This window comes from Megalops cyprinoides, chromosome 15, assembly GCF_013368585.1.
Source record: "Megalops cyprinoides isolate fMegCyp1 chromosome 15, fMegCyp1.pri, whole genome shotgun sequence".
Lineage (NCBI taxonomy): Eukaryota > Metazoa > Chordata > Actinopteri > Elopiformes > Megalopidae > Megalops > Megalops cyprinoides.
In genome coordinates, this window is record NC_050597.1 from 6791903 (window position 1) to 6807665 (window position 15763).

Below are 15763 nucleotides of genomic sequence, written 5' to 3' on the forward strand. Positions count from 1 at the left end.
AAGTGTCTGCCAAATGAACAAATGAATAAATGTAAATGAATTCCTGCACTTTTTTCCCAGCACTGAGCGAGCTATGGATCCATCTGTTTCTGCCAGCCTCCCTCTCACAACCCCCAGTCAGAACTTCTTTTAAAAAGTGATGAGTATGGCTGAGACTGCTAATGTATTTATATTTAACACCAGGCGCTGGATAGTGCAAGCTAGTGGCTTACATTTGTTTATAGCTTGCCAGTTCTGGAGTCCCAGAATGGTGGGAATGGCCAGGACTATTATTTAACATGCATTCATTAAATGTAGGTGGCTAAATTCTCAAGAAACATTAGCAGGTTGTATACACATGCCTCCTCATAGAATATCATTTAACCAAAATGCAAGAACAATTTATGATGAAACGAGCTCTTGAGTTGATTGATAAGTACACAAGCGCAGACAAACACACACACACACACACACACAGCTGCAGATGTCCCTGTATACACCGTGGAGAACATATGGAAAAGACGGTATACCTTTCACCATTTCCTCCTGGCAAAATTAAACATAGCTGGGCTTGTCTTAATGTGCCGGTGGATGCTGGCTGTTGATGTAAATACATTTTAAGAAGAGGAGAACTTTCTTGGTGACTTCTTCCTCCTGTACCTCCACCTGACAGAATATCTTGACATCACGGCCCCTGTAATGCGTTCTGAAGGAGGTAGGAATTCTGAAGGAGGTACACACTCTGAGGAGAGGTACACATTCTGAAATGGCCCGCGTATGTATACCCTCACAAAGAAAACATGAGATGAGCACTCTTACCTTTTTACTGTCATCCGCTGCCGATTCCATATTTAAGAAAGAAGGGCCATTTGATGCTGGCACTGGAGAGTTGAGAAAACACTCAATGGTGTTTTGATGACTTTGCAGGAACAATTATAAATGTTCTCCACCTCAACATTCACCAGCAGTTGAAGCTTGATTGATGTACCAGCGGGCTAAAGGATGAAAGCTGTGACACCGTAACAGAGGAGCAACATCAGAAGAACGTGTGAATGGTCATGTGCTCCAGATGAATGAGGCAGACCAGGACATGGTTTCCCTCTCTAAATAGATGGTGAGAGATTGCTGGGTGGCACTGCGTCACGTACTGGAAGCTTTGTCATCTGTGCATGGTGCTATTTCGGGACAGGAAGGAGGCTAAAATAGCTTCTCTCTGGGTCACATTTAGATCTTTACTGGGGTGAAGCATTTTTCATCACTGTTCACACTATGATCTGCATATTTCCACTCACAGCCTGTCAGATCACCTTCACACCCCACCAGAAAGACCTTCGTTTTGACTGAACAAATAGGCAGGTAGCCAGCACATGCCGTCTGCATGCAGGTGCTGCCCCTATTGGCAGGGAGGAGCATTGCACACTATCCACTTGTGCTTTATTTAATGAGAGAGGCCTTCTAATGACTGATTGAGCAGGTGAATCACTCACTGAATTTGATTGCTCTGAACTTGTGCACACATTATGTCAGTTCAGAGAATGGTTGTGACCACACATGTAGTAAGCAAGTAAGCAAGATCATGTTCTGAGAGAGCACACGCTTAAAGGCTTTCTGTCCTGCTTGATGGTACTTAGTACAACATCAATGGTTTCATTTCCACTCTGTGAGAGATGTGCACATAACAGTTAAATTGGGCAGTAATATTAAATTGCACAACTTTTTTCAAATTCTGTTTAAGTACTCGAATCGCCAAAAAAGACAATTCTGTATAATTGCTTGGAAGGGTATGGTCAGAAAATGAATCCCAAAAACAGTAGGAACATTTTTCTTCAATATATGATTCAATATTGCTATATCTGTGTATTGATGTTAATGCATCCCTGCAGGGAGACTAGCCCACTGGCAGACAAATTAATATCAGCTATTTACATGGCCTGTAGCTTCCAGATTTATTAGCTTCAAGATTCCAGACTGAGTCATAAAACTATTAAAATGTATTTATTGAAATGACATTAATATATTCACAAGAAATTAGTACGTTCACACCAAAAAACTGCACTGCAAATATGTGAGTGAAATGTTGGGAATATTTCTCTTCTGAAACTTTCAGATCTTGCACTTTCTGATCTTTACTTGAAGTTTCCCACCCACGCTTAATAAAGGAGGATTACATCCAGTCTGAGGAACGGTGTGTGTACCTATAAGAGGATACAGTGTTATAACATTACTGGCTCTGTAAATCTTTCTGGCTGAGTCTAAACCTGCAATGTCTCCACACCTTACATTTGTTCATCTGAAATTGATCTTCAGAAAATAACAACGGGCGAAAACACATCGGCATTAATCCCACTGCGGTCTCAAGACCGTACTGCTATAGGTGAAGATTTAGAGTGATAGTTCTGTAGCTGTATGAATGCAAGGCAAGGTGCATTATGGGTAATAAACACTGACATTAAAGTGAGGACAGTTATGGTTGATCTGGGAAATAATCTGAATTCCACATTTGGCAGGTAAATCAAACCAGGGGCATGATGCATCCATACATACTAGGCCCATACTGTGCAATAAAGCAAGACACCAGTCATTCTAAGTTGTACTGAATGCATAGCATCATGCAGAAATCTCCAGTGCTCTCAGTCCCACGTAGCCAGAAATATTCCCCAATCGGAAGCCAGTGTGCAGAGTGAATACAACTGAAAAATAACATGCTTTAATAAAACGATCAAGTTACAGTAAAGAGAGGCATTAAATTCCTCATCACACACAGCACAGTAGCGTGTAAATGACAGTCATTACTCCCTTCCTTTAGTGGTAAAAACACTGGGTTTCTCCATTATATCTCAATGTGATATATCATTACTGCTTCTGCATTATATCCATCAAAGCCACGTGCAATATATGTGTCTGTGATCACCATTACCGATACAACTACAGTCAAATTGCTCAGAGACTCACATGTAATGATGATAATGTAATATAAAGCATTTACCATCACTGACCACTTGACTATTGCATGCAAGATACAGCAAACCAAATTAATCATCATATGACTCTGGGAAGGCATTATTCTGCAACATCTAAATACACTGGAGCTTACTGGCATGGCCTCATGAAAGCTAACAGATGCAGGAGAAGTGTCTCTTCTCCTGTTAATGGCAGACTAATGCAGAGTCCATTAAAACAAGCACATTACTGAGGAGTATGAGGCATGCCAGCAGGACTCTGTGTACAAGACCAACAATACTGAAGGCCATTCTTACTGAAGAGTCAGCTTTGCTAGCTCATCAGACATATGTTCAAATTCACATGCAATCAACAACATTGGATGGAGTACACACTTATGTATAAATGTAAACTGATCAAGGAACATACGTGGCAAGTTATAGGTGAGTAATCTCCTGGCTCAATGTTGCACATTTAGGAAGACTCCATAATGCTGATCACACTGACACAGTGTTAAACATGTCAGCTGTTACCTGTATCTGTCCAGGTATCAGCACACATACTGTCACAGTAGAAATGAATGGCACTCAGGCAATCAAAGCAGAAAAATATACAAAGTGCATACTTCCAAACTGAGTGACTCTTGGTGAAGTCACAAAGCCAGTTATCTGGATATCCAGCCATTTAGATTGCTTTCTAATTAAAAAGGAGTTAGCAATAATGAAATATGAATAAAACATACGGTCATGCAGTATGATATTCATAATGAAGGTCTGGCTACTTGAAAAGGGAATTTGTATTATATTATTGTTGGAATTTGTGCAATAAACTCAGGAAACACAGAAGAAATAACCTGCATAAGGACATTTCACAATTGTTCATGGAACTCCAGAAACTTGTTAGGCCATCACAACTGTAGTGAGCTAGGAAACATTGGTAAATATTAGGACCTAGCTAATAAGCTCGCTACCAGTACCAATCACAACAGTCACCCCAATGAAGCAGAACAAAGCCAATATCATCTGCTGCTGTGAGACCTGGTTATTGCTGGCTGATGGTACGGCTGGGCTTGAACAAGCATCCAACACGCGATTTAACCGGCTGAGCCTCTCGGGGGCCCATTGCCGTCTTTACTTTAGGGCTTGACTCACCTCTTTGCCTTAATCACACCATGGTGCGTGATCCGATGATTCGTTAAAAAAAAAAATAGCTGATGAGGAGGAATTAGCATTGGTCCTGCCAGTGGGGGCTGTACCTTCTAATTACCTCCCTAATGAGCCGGGGGTGTTTCACAGTGTGTAGCTGCACCGTATGTGACATATGCCTTATAAATGCGGTTACTACAATAACACGCTAAATACTAGCTTGCATTGTCCAAAATGTATTGTGTTGTATTGATTTCCATGTAACATAACACAGGGTTTCCAATTCATCCAGGGCCCCAAATTCAATACATTTACCTAGAAGTCGATAAATTTCAGCCTTTAGAGATGGATTGGAGATCTTTCAGAGAAATGAAAGCTACCGAGAGCATACAGTCCACTGTGCTACGGAGAACAGCTTACTATAAAATCTAGAGTAAATTTGTAGGGAATATTTTGTTTTGGTGTGTGTATGTGTTGGTGGGGTTGTGGAGATATGTGTGTGTGTTGTAACATATAGTTGTGCATTATATGGTAGCCATAATACCTATTATTATGTGTGAATGGAACTACAAAGATGACCCCTCCAGGGAAGCAACCCAGGTAATGTAGACCACATGAAAAAGGGAATGTATGTTTTCACCCAGTGTGTTTCACGATGGCACATATGAGCATACATTTGTGTTGCCTCTGTGTGAAAATAATTAAGCTGGCCCAAGCCAATCGACTTACAGTGGGTCTCTGTGTCCTTTACCCACACTCCCGCATTAATGAAAGTGAAGCAGCCTTGTCAATGCTGACAAACCCTCCAAATTCAGGGTCAGCCTGCGCACGTCATTGGTCGGTTCCCTCTAATACAGTCCCAGTGGGACCAATGAGAGCAGCCCCTCAGTCCAGTCCATTCAGCCCTTCACCAGAATCTTAGGAAGGACTCTGTGGTAAAGGTGGGATTAGTATTGAATAGAACATACTGCTTTCACAGACTTGTCGATTGCAGAAATTAGTATAAGGCTATTTTGCTGTGTTTCATCTGACTGTATCATCTATAAATTATTTTTACACATTTGTGGGCAACATGCCATTACAATGAAAGAAAAGGAAGACAATGGATGCCATTGTGTATTAAACATTTTTTTTTTACTTTGCAAATGAGCATGATAAAAGATTGCTGTTCCACTATGCTCTGATGGAAATGGAAACCCCTGCAAAAAATTTCCACCCTATTAAGCTTGTCATTTAACAGTAGGGCAACAACTCTATATACACGGGCTAATTAAAAATCTGTCTCTGACACCCTAGCATGGCCCTGCAATTCTCTCCAGCAGTGTGAAGTTACAAAGGATAAGACTAAACATTTCATTACTCAGTTGTCTGTCCTAGAGATTGACGGCAGACTTGGGCCTTATTGTTTTGTCAACTTAATTAATAATAATAAGAGGAAAAAAGTAATAGAAGAAAGCTTCATGATTATTATATTTACGAGGGAGAACCAGGAATAAAAATAACAGATAATTCATTGATATTATTAATTTATCTTTATAAGCACAAGTCCGTGCAGTTCTCTTTGCAGTGAGTCATTATTCACACACAAAGAGCCAGAGTTATGTACAGTCCATGCTGTGGAAAAGGTCAAAAAGAAAGATTCAGTCACTGCAATACTTAATCTATTTGTTGTGAAGCACATGAATGCGATGTGATTGGTGCAGGACTCTGGATTGTGATGTGATTAGTAGAGGACTGTGTATTGTGATGTGATTGGCACAGGACTGGGGAATGCGATGTAATTGATAGAGGACTCTGCAATGCAATGTGATTGGTACAGGACTGGGGAAGGCAATGTGATTGGAGAAGGACTCCGAAATGCAATGTGATTGGCACAGGACTGGGGAATGTGATGTGATTGGTAGAGGACTCTGGATTGCGATGTGATTGATAGAGGACTCTGGAATGCAATGTGATTGGTACAGAACTGGGGAATGCAACACCTGGAGTGTCAGAAGTCTGCTTCCAGCTGACAAATCTGTGATGCTGCCAGTGCGTGACCTTTGGAAGGTACTGTGGACTATTCTGATGACTCTGGTACAGTGAAAACTGCCATATAGTGGGAGCTAAGGAAAGGGTAACTGCCAATTCTACCAACATCAGTTCTAATGATCATGACCGCCATGCTGCAGTTCCACACCAGAATCATGTAGACGGCACGATTCTGAGGCAGCTCTGTAACTCAGTCTCTAGTAACTGATACACCCCTACCCTGGAGGGGTAGATCATGCCAAACATTATGAAAGAAATTGCACCAAGCTGGGAAGGTCACAGGGTACATTGTGGTAGTCAAGGCAATGTAGAAGATGACAATGGAATTCGACTGTGTTTCCTTAAACCCAGAGAAAATTGCCTGCCAGAGTGGTAGGTTTGCAATGTGGATTTTTACCTTGCTGCCTCGGCCCCCCCCCCGGAATCTTCCATTGTTTTACTCAACAGGCAAAAATCGTACACAGGGCAATGGGAGAGAATGGAGAAACTTAGCTTTGTGGGTTTTTTCCAAACCGCACTCAGGATGACGAGTCTGGCTAGCACTTCCAGGGAGTCGTGCGCGGCATTGATTAATTTTCATATACAGTGCTCTAGCAGCGGTGCACAGCCAAACTCCACTCAATGAGAAATTAATATGCCTGCAGGCCTGCTCTCCAGGGATCTGTTCTTTTGACTGATATGACATCATTCACGCAAACAGCTAAGGATTCCCAAGTAAAGGCTGGGTCGGCATTGATGCTCTGCATGCAAAGACAAAAACTGCTATAAGCAGGTGTCAGAGAATGGAGGTGTGCTTAAACATAACATGTATTATGTGTATGTATTATCTGACCAGAGTGTGTAACAGCACAAAGGGGTTCCTATTTATTGAACTTCTCCTCTACAGTTCTTACAGTTATCCAAAAGGAAATATTCTCACACATAGACTGAAAAATACAGAGAGGCATAGATACTGTCACGGAGCCTCATTTTCTTACGAATCTCTTATTCATATTCAAAAATTCATATTCATCCCTTATTCTTATTCAAAAATCATAAATATGATAAATCCCACACGTACAAAACATGATCATAGGTATAGTTTAGATAAATAATTGCGTGTATGCACGGCTGATAAATGAGGCTCCTGAACACCAATGGCCATGCAATATTAAAATAATAATTCTGGTAATATTAGTTATACCATGCGCAGGACACTAAGACATAATAAAGGCTTACCATTTCAGTTCAATTCAGTATATTGCATATCACTGCAATCCATTATCCACCCTGACATTTTAGTATATACAACTTCATATTCTAATAGACAAACAGACAGCACTGATTCCTCTACTACAATGAAGTGCTTTTAAGTAACAGATATTACCAGTTTGAGAACTGACAGCAAACAAGCTGCCTATTCAGTAAAATTTATTCAGAACATATTGCACTCTGACTTTCAAGCAACCTTTCAAAACCTTTCACCGTTGGCTGAAATCTTTCTGGCAAGGAGATATATCGTCTGGCAGCTACAGCACCAGTCTTTCTGCCATTATGTAACAAAATCATAACAATGGCTTTGAAAAGCTTATTATTTAAAAGGGACATTTTTGGACGAGCAGATGCAAAGCAAAAGAAATTAGAGACTGCACTATGACTAAGCTTGGTGTGGTTTCAAAGCAGCATGAGGAGTCAGGGATTATTTTTTTGTGTAGGAAACAGTATAAAGTACAAAGGGAGATCCTGCCAGATTTCGGCAGCCTTGGCATGCGTCACATGCATGCTGTGCGAATTATAAACATTATTCCTGTACTTGGCTGATTCTCTGGGGGATCTGGGGAGATTTACAGTGTTTATTTTATACTTTCCACATTTTAAAATGTTTTAAACCACAGTCTTAATGCAATAATTTTGTTTCTCGAGGGTGCAGTAGTAATGTCCTGCTTGGTATTAAATCTTTCAGTACAGCCGTGTACCCAAATTAAAACTCCACGCCCGAACTACTGTTTGATGACTGGTCCAGTGCCAGCCATCAGTTTGAAAGGGCTGTCTGAGTGGCTTTGAGCTGGATGCACTCGGAGCATGGTCTAAAGTTTAGGTCCTAAACACTGAGGCTTCGGTAATATTTCTGGCTGCATAAACATGCTGTAAGCTTTGCCCTCGACAAAGAGCGATTTCTGAGCAAACAAATAAGGTGATGCTATGATAACAAAGGTCTGGTATCTCCTCCAAATCTCTCATTGGCTGGGGAGGAATGTTTGCAGACAGATGGTCCTTTGAATTAATTTCGGCTCCGGAGTCTCACCCCCCCGGACCCCGGCGCTTGTGTGAAATAAATTCTGAAAGTCGTTTATGTTCAGAACTACGCTGGAAGTTCTACTGCGTTCTCTCAAGCAATCCTCATTTCAGGCCATCGGAATTAATGCAGAAAGACGGCTGATAAAGTAATGCAAAATATGATACGCTTCTTCATGTTTCTGTGTAATTTTTTTTTGCATTTAAACTTTTGAAACTGCGAAATTAAAAAGGCCGTCCTATAATGACATTTCTTACCAGAATAAAATTAAACGCTGCCTAATGGTGTGTTGTGCCCCCGAAAAGGGTATTTGATGATAACAAAGTAATGATTGGAAAACTTATTTTTAGAGTGAAAAGAGTTTTTTCCTGAAAGCCACTATTGCTTTTTACCATTTTTACTGAGCTAGTTGAACGAGAGGCACACACTGCTGTCTGTCAAAACGCCAGAGGAGATGAGGAGCCTGGCAGAGCTGTGGCTTCCTGGGAGCAGGCCTCATAACGGACCCCTGACAGGCAGGGCCGGATTCTGGGGTGAAATTAGGCTGGAATTCAGTTAAAGTTTGAGATATCCCACAGCACATGTCAATTTAAATCCTGCAAACGCTCCGAACTGGCAGACACGCAGTGCGTGACCACTGCTGCAGGTAAAAAATCACAGCCCTGCTGTTTGGTAATTACGTGAAGGATGGTACAGTCCTCCTGAAAACTGTCACGTAAAGATGATGTCTTTTACAATCCAGCTGAAGAACTCGCCACATGTGTCTCCCGCCTCGGGGACTTTGTGATAATGTTCCTGCACCTTCACAACGAGCTTGAATTAAAACAATAAAACGTGACACTCCAGCTCAGTTCAGCGGCTGTTAACTGTTAAGCATTATCTGTTAAGGGAGAAAGTAGTTTAACGAAACATGGTGAAATTATCTGCAGAATGTTTCATAGCATTGTATTCTACTGGCAGTAATTTGTACAATAAAACTGAGGGATATGAGACAGAGTGGCACACTTAAAGAGGCAGCCTGCAGGCAGTACTGAAGACAGTATCAGTCCAGTCATAGATGGCCCATAAAGAAAATACAACCGCATTACAAATGATTACAAATTACACTGTTAACGGTTATAACAGCATTATTACATGTTATTAAATTCAAGGAAGAGGCACAATATTGCAATATGATGGCATACATGGCGCAAATAAATCATATCAACCATGCTCATTCTAAGGAGTGCAAAATTCTATCATCCCCCCTCCCCTCCGAATGGCACATTCACTGATATTTATTATTTGTTTAGGTAAGATAGGAAAAAAGGTATTAATGAAAGTGTTATCTAGCTGTTTAGCATATTTATGAATTTGCATATTTGTGAATTTTAAGAAAACCTCTTGTGCTGTACCACATTCGCTATTGAAATAAGTAAATGTGTATGTTATTGTCTTGCAGGTTGAAACAACTGGCCTCTACAGTATTCCAAAGGCCTAAAAACAGTCTGCATGAGCAATGGCTTGAAAGCTGGCCAGCAGAATAATTATTCAATTCTGAATACTAATTGAATACAGTATGTTAAAAATGTCTGATGTGTATTTTCACTGGATTAATAAAAAACCCATGATTGGCACATTGCATGCTCCATGGAGAAAGTTTCATATTTCTAAAAACTGTATGGACAAACCAATTAAAATCGATCTAAGTTGGAGCTGAGAAGTTCTGTGCATGTACAGTATATTGAAAGCCCTACGAGGGAGGGGACAAAGATAGCAGCAAAGACAGGGACATCCTGTCGGATTTCAGCAGCCTTGGCGTGTTTCGCATGCAGACTAATTATCTCCAATGCGAGCGATGGACGCTCATGTTCATGAATCCCTGCCACTTGGCGCGTGTGTATGAGAAACTCCTGCTCAGAAAGCCACACGTGCTGCGCTGGGTCGGCCGTTTCCTCCAGGACTCGGCTGCTGGGAGCAGGCAGGGCACGGGCCCTACTGTGCACCCCCACCTCTAAAGCGGCTCCCTTTTATCCAAATGAGCATCTAACCAGCCTCAGCCAGGATGTAAGCACAGCTTCAGTGTAGCCAATGAGATGGCAGCCGGCCAAAGCAACCACCCCCACCCCCCCCCACCCCCACCAGGCACAGTCACTGCCATTGGTTTCTCTGTCACTGAGTTCACTCAAACCCCCCCCCCCAGGAGGGAGGGTCTCCGCGCACAGTCAGGCCTCTCAGCTGGATGATTGACAGCTCTATCCAGGCATGGCTGCTGAGCGGTGCTGTGGAGGAGAGGTGAGCTATCCCCCCCCACCCCACCCCACCCCCACCCCAACGCTTAGCCAGAGTCTGAGTCTAATTTGGGCGATTCTTTTTGCGTAGTGAATCGGAGGTGGCCTAGATGGACTGCAAGCAGATTGGATGGGCAGAAGTGGAAATGTCCAGTTTATGATAAATGGGTTTAGCAAGTCCTAAACTATGCAGTGTGTAATACACATCAGCTATGACAGCACTCTCGGTAGTAGTGTTTTGATCCTGACATTTTTCAGCTCTGTAATAGAGGGCAAGAGTGAAGTTTATCTGAAAGTTCACTGACACATACATCTCAGTTACATCCGCAATACTGTGTTTCATTTTATATTTTTCATTCATTATTACAATGCACAGACATTCTCTCCACTGGCCCAAGTACTTGTACAATCAAAGATCGTTGTGGCCTAGCTATGGCATGTCATTTCAGAGAGGGATGGAGATTATCATAAATCACAGATCCCTGTGCCCATCAGAAAACAGACTTGTTCTGACATCCGTGACTGAAGTAGATCAAGCAAGAAAAGTGAATCGGCCATTCATTTTTGTCAGGAGCATTCATTTCCAGGAGAAGGTACTTCCTTGCAACACTGACAGAATATCATCAGCACTTTGTAGCACTTTGTGTTTGGTGTCATCTGCCAGTTCTGTTCTGTGGGGTACAACTTACACATGTCTGTCTGTCTTCAGATGGCTTTCATAACAGTACCACTGGATTTCATACCAGTACCGGAATACTGCTACACTGGAAATAAGTTAGTCCTTATTATTATTATTATTATTATTATTATTTTTACAATGAGCAGCTTGGCTAGTTGAACTTGATTCTCTTAAGGATGGATCAGTTGTCCAAGGAGCTTTTTCATTTTTTTTTGTGAACAACTTTTTATTTAAATTACAACTTTGTACATAAATACTGGGAATCACCTTACGTACATGTCTATAATATTTACAAATATTGCATACTTACATTAACTCATATTGATATACTGATTGCATAGTTTTCATCACACACCTGACTACCTTACAGATCTCTTATCAATTCACCAAGGAGCTTTTTCAGATGGCTCTGTAAGTGGCCTCATTAGGCAATTAAAGACGCTAAATAAGCTCAGTCCATTATTTTTAATGGAAGCCTTTGGTTGCTTTGTTTGATCCATCCGCTCTGTAGTTTGTTGAGAGCTAAATGCAATCACATAACAGTGCAGGAGTAAGTGGTGGTTCTGAGGATCTATCCATTCACCAGGTCTAGATGAAGGATGAACCCCTGTGAAATCCATTAAAATTTTCAATATAAACTCAACAAATCAACATGTCACTGAAGGGCAATATACAAGAGAAAGAACAGCGTTACAGCACAGCTATTTCTAAGTCATTTAACGTTAGTATGCAGCCTCCTCAGACACATCTGTTCATCAAATGAAATAACAACAGAGAAAACAGCACCAAACTTACTGAAAGCAATAAAAATGTTTTCCTTGAAAAGCTGTAATCTTCCAGGAAAAATCATGTTAATCCTGCTGAGACAAATGGTCTTGCCAGTGCGACGCTTCCAATACCACACATCATTAAATTAACAGATGAAACATTTTTTTTTTTCACGGTCCCTAATCAAGTGGGTTTGATCTTGCTTAATGCGGTTAAGGACCCATCATTCTAATGGAGGCTTAACGTATCACAGACTTTCTAGGAAGAAGTCCAAACCAGGTTGTTGTCTGCAAGTCCCCCCCCCCCCCCACCTCCTTCCTGCTCCTGCAGCAGGACACAGTGGCCTATTTTGCAATGAAATCCCCCCCCCGTGATTTCGAGCTCAGTTCAACACACAGTTTCAACAAATTCTTTAATATTATTCTCCCAGAGAACAGGGGAATTGCAGCTAGATTCTGCTCAGCGGAAGTTCACAGAGAAAAGGGGAACTGCAATAATACTCTGCATAGCGCAAACTCACAGAGGTTGGGGGAACTGCATGAACGCTGTGTTCTGAGGAACTGCAGTAACACTCTGGTCTAGGCAAACTCACAGATAGCAGGGGAACTGCAGTAACACTCTGGTCTAGGCAAACTCACAGATAGCAGGGGAACTGCAGTAACACTCTGGTCTAGGCAAACTCACAGATAGCAGGGGAACTGCAGTAACACTGCTCTAGGAAAGCTCACAGATAGCAGGGGAACTGCAGTAACACTGCTCTAGGAAAGCTCACAGATAGCAGGGGAACTGCAGTAATCCTCTGGTCTAGGCAAACTCACAGATAGCAGGGGAACTGCAGTAACACTGCTCTAGGAAAGCTCACAGATAGCAGGGGAACTGCAGTAATCCTCTGGTCTATGCAAGCTCACAGATAGCAGGCGAACTGCAATAATCCTCTGGTCTATGCAAACTCACAGAGAGCAGGGGAACTGCAGTAATCTTCTGCTCAGGTCAAACTCACAGAGAGCAGGGGAACTGCAGTAATCCTCTGGTCTATGCAAACTCACAGAGAGCAGGGGAACTGCAATAATCCTCTGGTCTACGCAAACTCACAGAGAGCAGGGGAACTGCAATAATCCTCTGGTCTACGCAAACTCACAGAGAGCAGGGGAACTGCAATAATCCTCTGGTCTATGCAAACTCACAGAGAGCAGGGGAACTGCAATAATCCTCTGGTCTACGCAAACTCACAGAGAGCAGGGGAACTACAGTAATACTCTGCTCTGGGCAGGTTCACAGAGATCAAGGGCACTGCAGTAATACTCTGTTCTGGACAGGCTACAGAGAGCAGGAGAACTGCAGTAAAGCACTGCTCTGGGTAGGCTCACAGGGAGCAAGGGAACTGCAATAACACTATGCATAGTTTAAAGATCACAGGTACTGCAGTATTACTGTTCTCTGAGGAACAGCGGTAACACTCTGGTCTGGGCAGACTCACATCCAGCAGGGGAACTGCAGTAATAGTCTCAGCTCTTGTCTCCTGTGTGGCTGTGTTCATCTTTCAATGCTGTCTTCCCTATTTGGTGAGAGGGTACAACTGGAATATGCTGGCTAGCCATGCAGATAAATAAAATATGTCACAACTATGACTTTAGATACCGTGAATTAGGTGTGATGTAATGTCAGACATTGAATGTTGATACTGTCTCTGTACTGGATGCCAGTTTGCCATAAGCTCCACTTCACAGATACTTTAGATACCAAGTAGACAATGGCCGCAGGTTGCAAACACACAGCAGTGCTCTGATACAACAGACAGCAGTTACGTTTAAATGACCCCATAGCAGATCAAAGCCCTCAGTGATCGATGTGTCAACTTATGATACCACAGCCAAACACACCCGGGAGATGAGCCAAAATTGGTCAGTCTGCACTGAGGCTCCTAATGGTGAGAATCACTGAGGCAGGTAAAGGGGAGTAACAGACAGAACCAAAGTATAAAGGTGTGTGTATGTGCGTGAGTGTATGTGAGTATGTGTGTGAGTACGTGTATGTGTGTGAGTGTGTGTTTGCGAGTGTGTGTATGTGCATGTTTGTGCATGTGTGTGTATGTGTGACTGTGTGTGAATGTGTGTGTGGATGAGTGTGTGCAAGTGTGTGTGTTTGTGCATGTGAGGGTGTGTGTTAGAGTGTGTGTCAGTGTGTGCGAATGATCATGCAGATGAGAGTGTGTGTGTGAGAGTAGTGCCACTTTTTGAGGCATCTGCAGATTCCTCTCTGGTGCACTTGTAATTCCAGGGACGCTCTCAGCAGAGCAGAGGGGTTGTGTAAGGATGGCTTTCAAAACTGCCCGACTCCTCTATGCAATATTTACACAGTCACTTTCTGGTAAAATACAACTACCGAGCAGGGTGCATAGAGGGCTGTACCAGCCCGGTGCTGATTCAAATGCTGGAAACACTACAGCAGAGACCAGAGAAAGAAAAGGCCGGAACTTCTCAGCGCTCTCGATTCTGCCGGCAGCCGGTCTGAATGCTTAAACCATTCAAACGGAAGCATGAGCAAAGAACGGCACTTAAGAGCAGCTCCCAGCAGATGAGGCAGGACACAGCAATTAATCTATCCTCGGTCCGCGCTACCGGGCTCCTTCCTTCAATTCAGGTCCTCTATTGTTCCCACTTGTGACACTTCAAGCATGCCAATGCAAGAAGCCGTCTGCAAGCAACAGTAGCACCAGAAAGCGACATCACCTACAGCCACAGACAGGGCGGCGGAGAGGAGGGAGAGAGGCGGCTACCTGCCCCGTGAGTTTACAGGTAAAGACCCTCGTAACTCTGAGGAACAACCGATAAAACGAACAGGGATTTTTTCAGGGAGAGGGGGTGGCTTACGTGCTCCAGTTTGTCCCTCCTGCGCAGCCACACGCTGGCGGAGTAGTCCTGCTGCTGGACGGTGCTGTAGATGGTGCTGCCCAGCCGGGCGAGGGAAGGGGCGGCCGTCTCGGGGCGGCTCTTCAGCTGGAGCTGCTCGAAGCCCCCCTGCGGCAGCCTGCCCTGGCGCAACTCCATCATCTCCTCACGGCAGCGTCCCCGGGACCCCCCGCATCGCCGGCCTAGAGGACCCCGCGTGGGCGTGGCAGTGGGGCCATACCCCGGCTCCGGTCCGTTCCGTCTCGGGTCTGACTGCCTGGATACGGAGAGTGGAGTACGCTGCACTTAGCAGCAGCAGCAGCAGCAGCGGTGGAGGCGACCGTAGCTGCTCCTCTTCCTTACTCTCTCTCTCTCTTCCTCTCTGCCTCCCTCCCTCTCTCTCTAACTCTCTCTCTCCTTCTCTAACTCTCTCTCCCTAGCTCTCTCTCTCTAACTCTCTCTCATTCTCCCTCCCTCCCTCCACCTCTCTTCCCTCTCCCTTGCTCCCTCCCTCTCTCTCTTGTCTCTCTTTTCTCTCTCTCTCTCCTTCCCTCTCTCTCTCTCTCTCTCTCTCCCTCTCGTTCCCCCTCTCTCTCTCTTTCTCTTCTCTCTCCCTCTCTGTCTCTTGTCTCTCTCTCCCTTCCTCTCTCTCTCCGTCTCTCTCTCTCCCCCCTCCCTCAGATGGTTCTGAGCACCAGCAGGGGGGATCTCCCGGCAGAGGGGAGGGGCTCTCTCTCTCTCCAAAGCTCGGGAGACGTGGCGCAGTACTGTTGCTGCAGTTGCCGTGG

At 43.6% G+C, this 15763-nt stretch overlaps 1 protein-coding gene across 1 annotated transcript in view; it reads right to left on the minus strand.

Moving 5' to 3' along the window:
- The window catches only part of LOC118790283 (inactive phospholipase D5-like), a 64601-nt gene extending 49467 nt beyond the window's left edge, over positions 1–15134 (minus strand). Inside the window, exon 1 of the mRNA XM_036547188.1 lies at positions 14958–15134. Coding sequence (XP_036403081.1) covers positions 14958–15134 — 177 coding nt within the window. The remainder of the gene's footprint in view (positions 1–14957) is intronic.
- Positions 15135–15763: the final 629 nt, after the last annotated feature.